Source organism: Chinchilla lanigera, unplaced genomic scaffold (assembly GCF_000276665.1).
Source record: "Chinchilla lanigera isolate Chin_1 unplaced genomic scaffold, ChiLan1.0 scaffold00015, whole genome shotgun sequence".
NCBI lineage: Eukaryota > Metazoa > Chordata > Mammalia > Rodentia > Chinchillidae > Chinchilla > Chinchilla lanigera.
The window spans coordinates 31,655,360-31,655,912 of NW_004955416.1; the positions used below are offsets into that span (position 1 = coordinate 31,655,360).

The 553-nt window shown below is 60.0% G+C and overlaps 1 protein-coding gene across 1 annotated transcript in view; it reads left to right on the top strand.

Annotated features, from left to right (window-relative positions):
* Nucleotides 1–304: 304 nt before the first annotated feature.
* Nucleotides 305–553, top strand: part of Snurf (SNRPN upstream reading frame) — a 13,140-nt gene continuing 12,891 nt past the window's right edge. The window contains exon 1 of the mRNA XM_005381679.2: nt 305–395. Within this exon, the coding sequence (XP_005381736.1) occupies nt 382–395 (14 nt within the window). The 5' untranslated portion in view covers nt 305–381. The remainder of the gene's footprint in view (nt 396–553) is intronic.

Consider the following 553-nt stretch of genomic DNA (forward strand, 5'->3'; position numbering starts at 1 on the left):
ATTTATTTATTTTTGGTATCGGGAAACGAACTCAGGAGCTTGTGCTTGCAGGGAAGGCCCTTGTACAGCTGAGCTATATCCCCGGCGCTACTACTGTATTTTTTGATCTAAGGACTGTCACCACCAGTATGGTGATCGGTGACAGTCCTTAGATCAAAAATAAACAGAGCATTATGAGTACCAGATGTCAGACGAGGAATACAACGTGATATTTCTCAAAGGAGAACAAAACTCCGCATAAACCGGGCGAGTGGGCGGGCGGGCGGGGCGGGGTCCTGCGGCGTGGCGCATGCGTATTGGGCTCTGCAGTGCGGCAGTCGGTACTTAGCGGAGCCCGGCCGGGCTGTCCCTGCGTCTCACACGGCAGAGGGCGGAGACGCGATGGAGCGAGCCAGGTGTGTGTGCGCGGTTCGTAGCTTGCGGTGCGCCTTGTAGGACGCGGCGCGCTGGGCGAGCTGCGAACCCGGCGAGAGGCCCGCTGTGCTGCAGAGCCAGGTCTGACTGCGAGGGTCGGCGCGTTCGCGGGTGGGGTCGCGCCAGCCCTTGCCGCGCG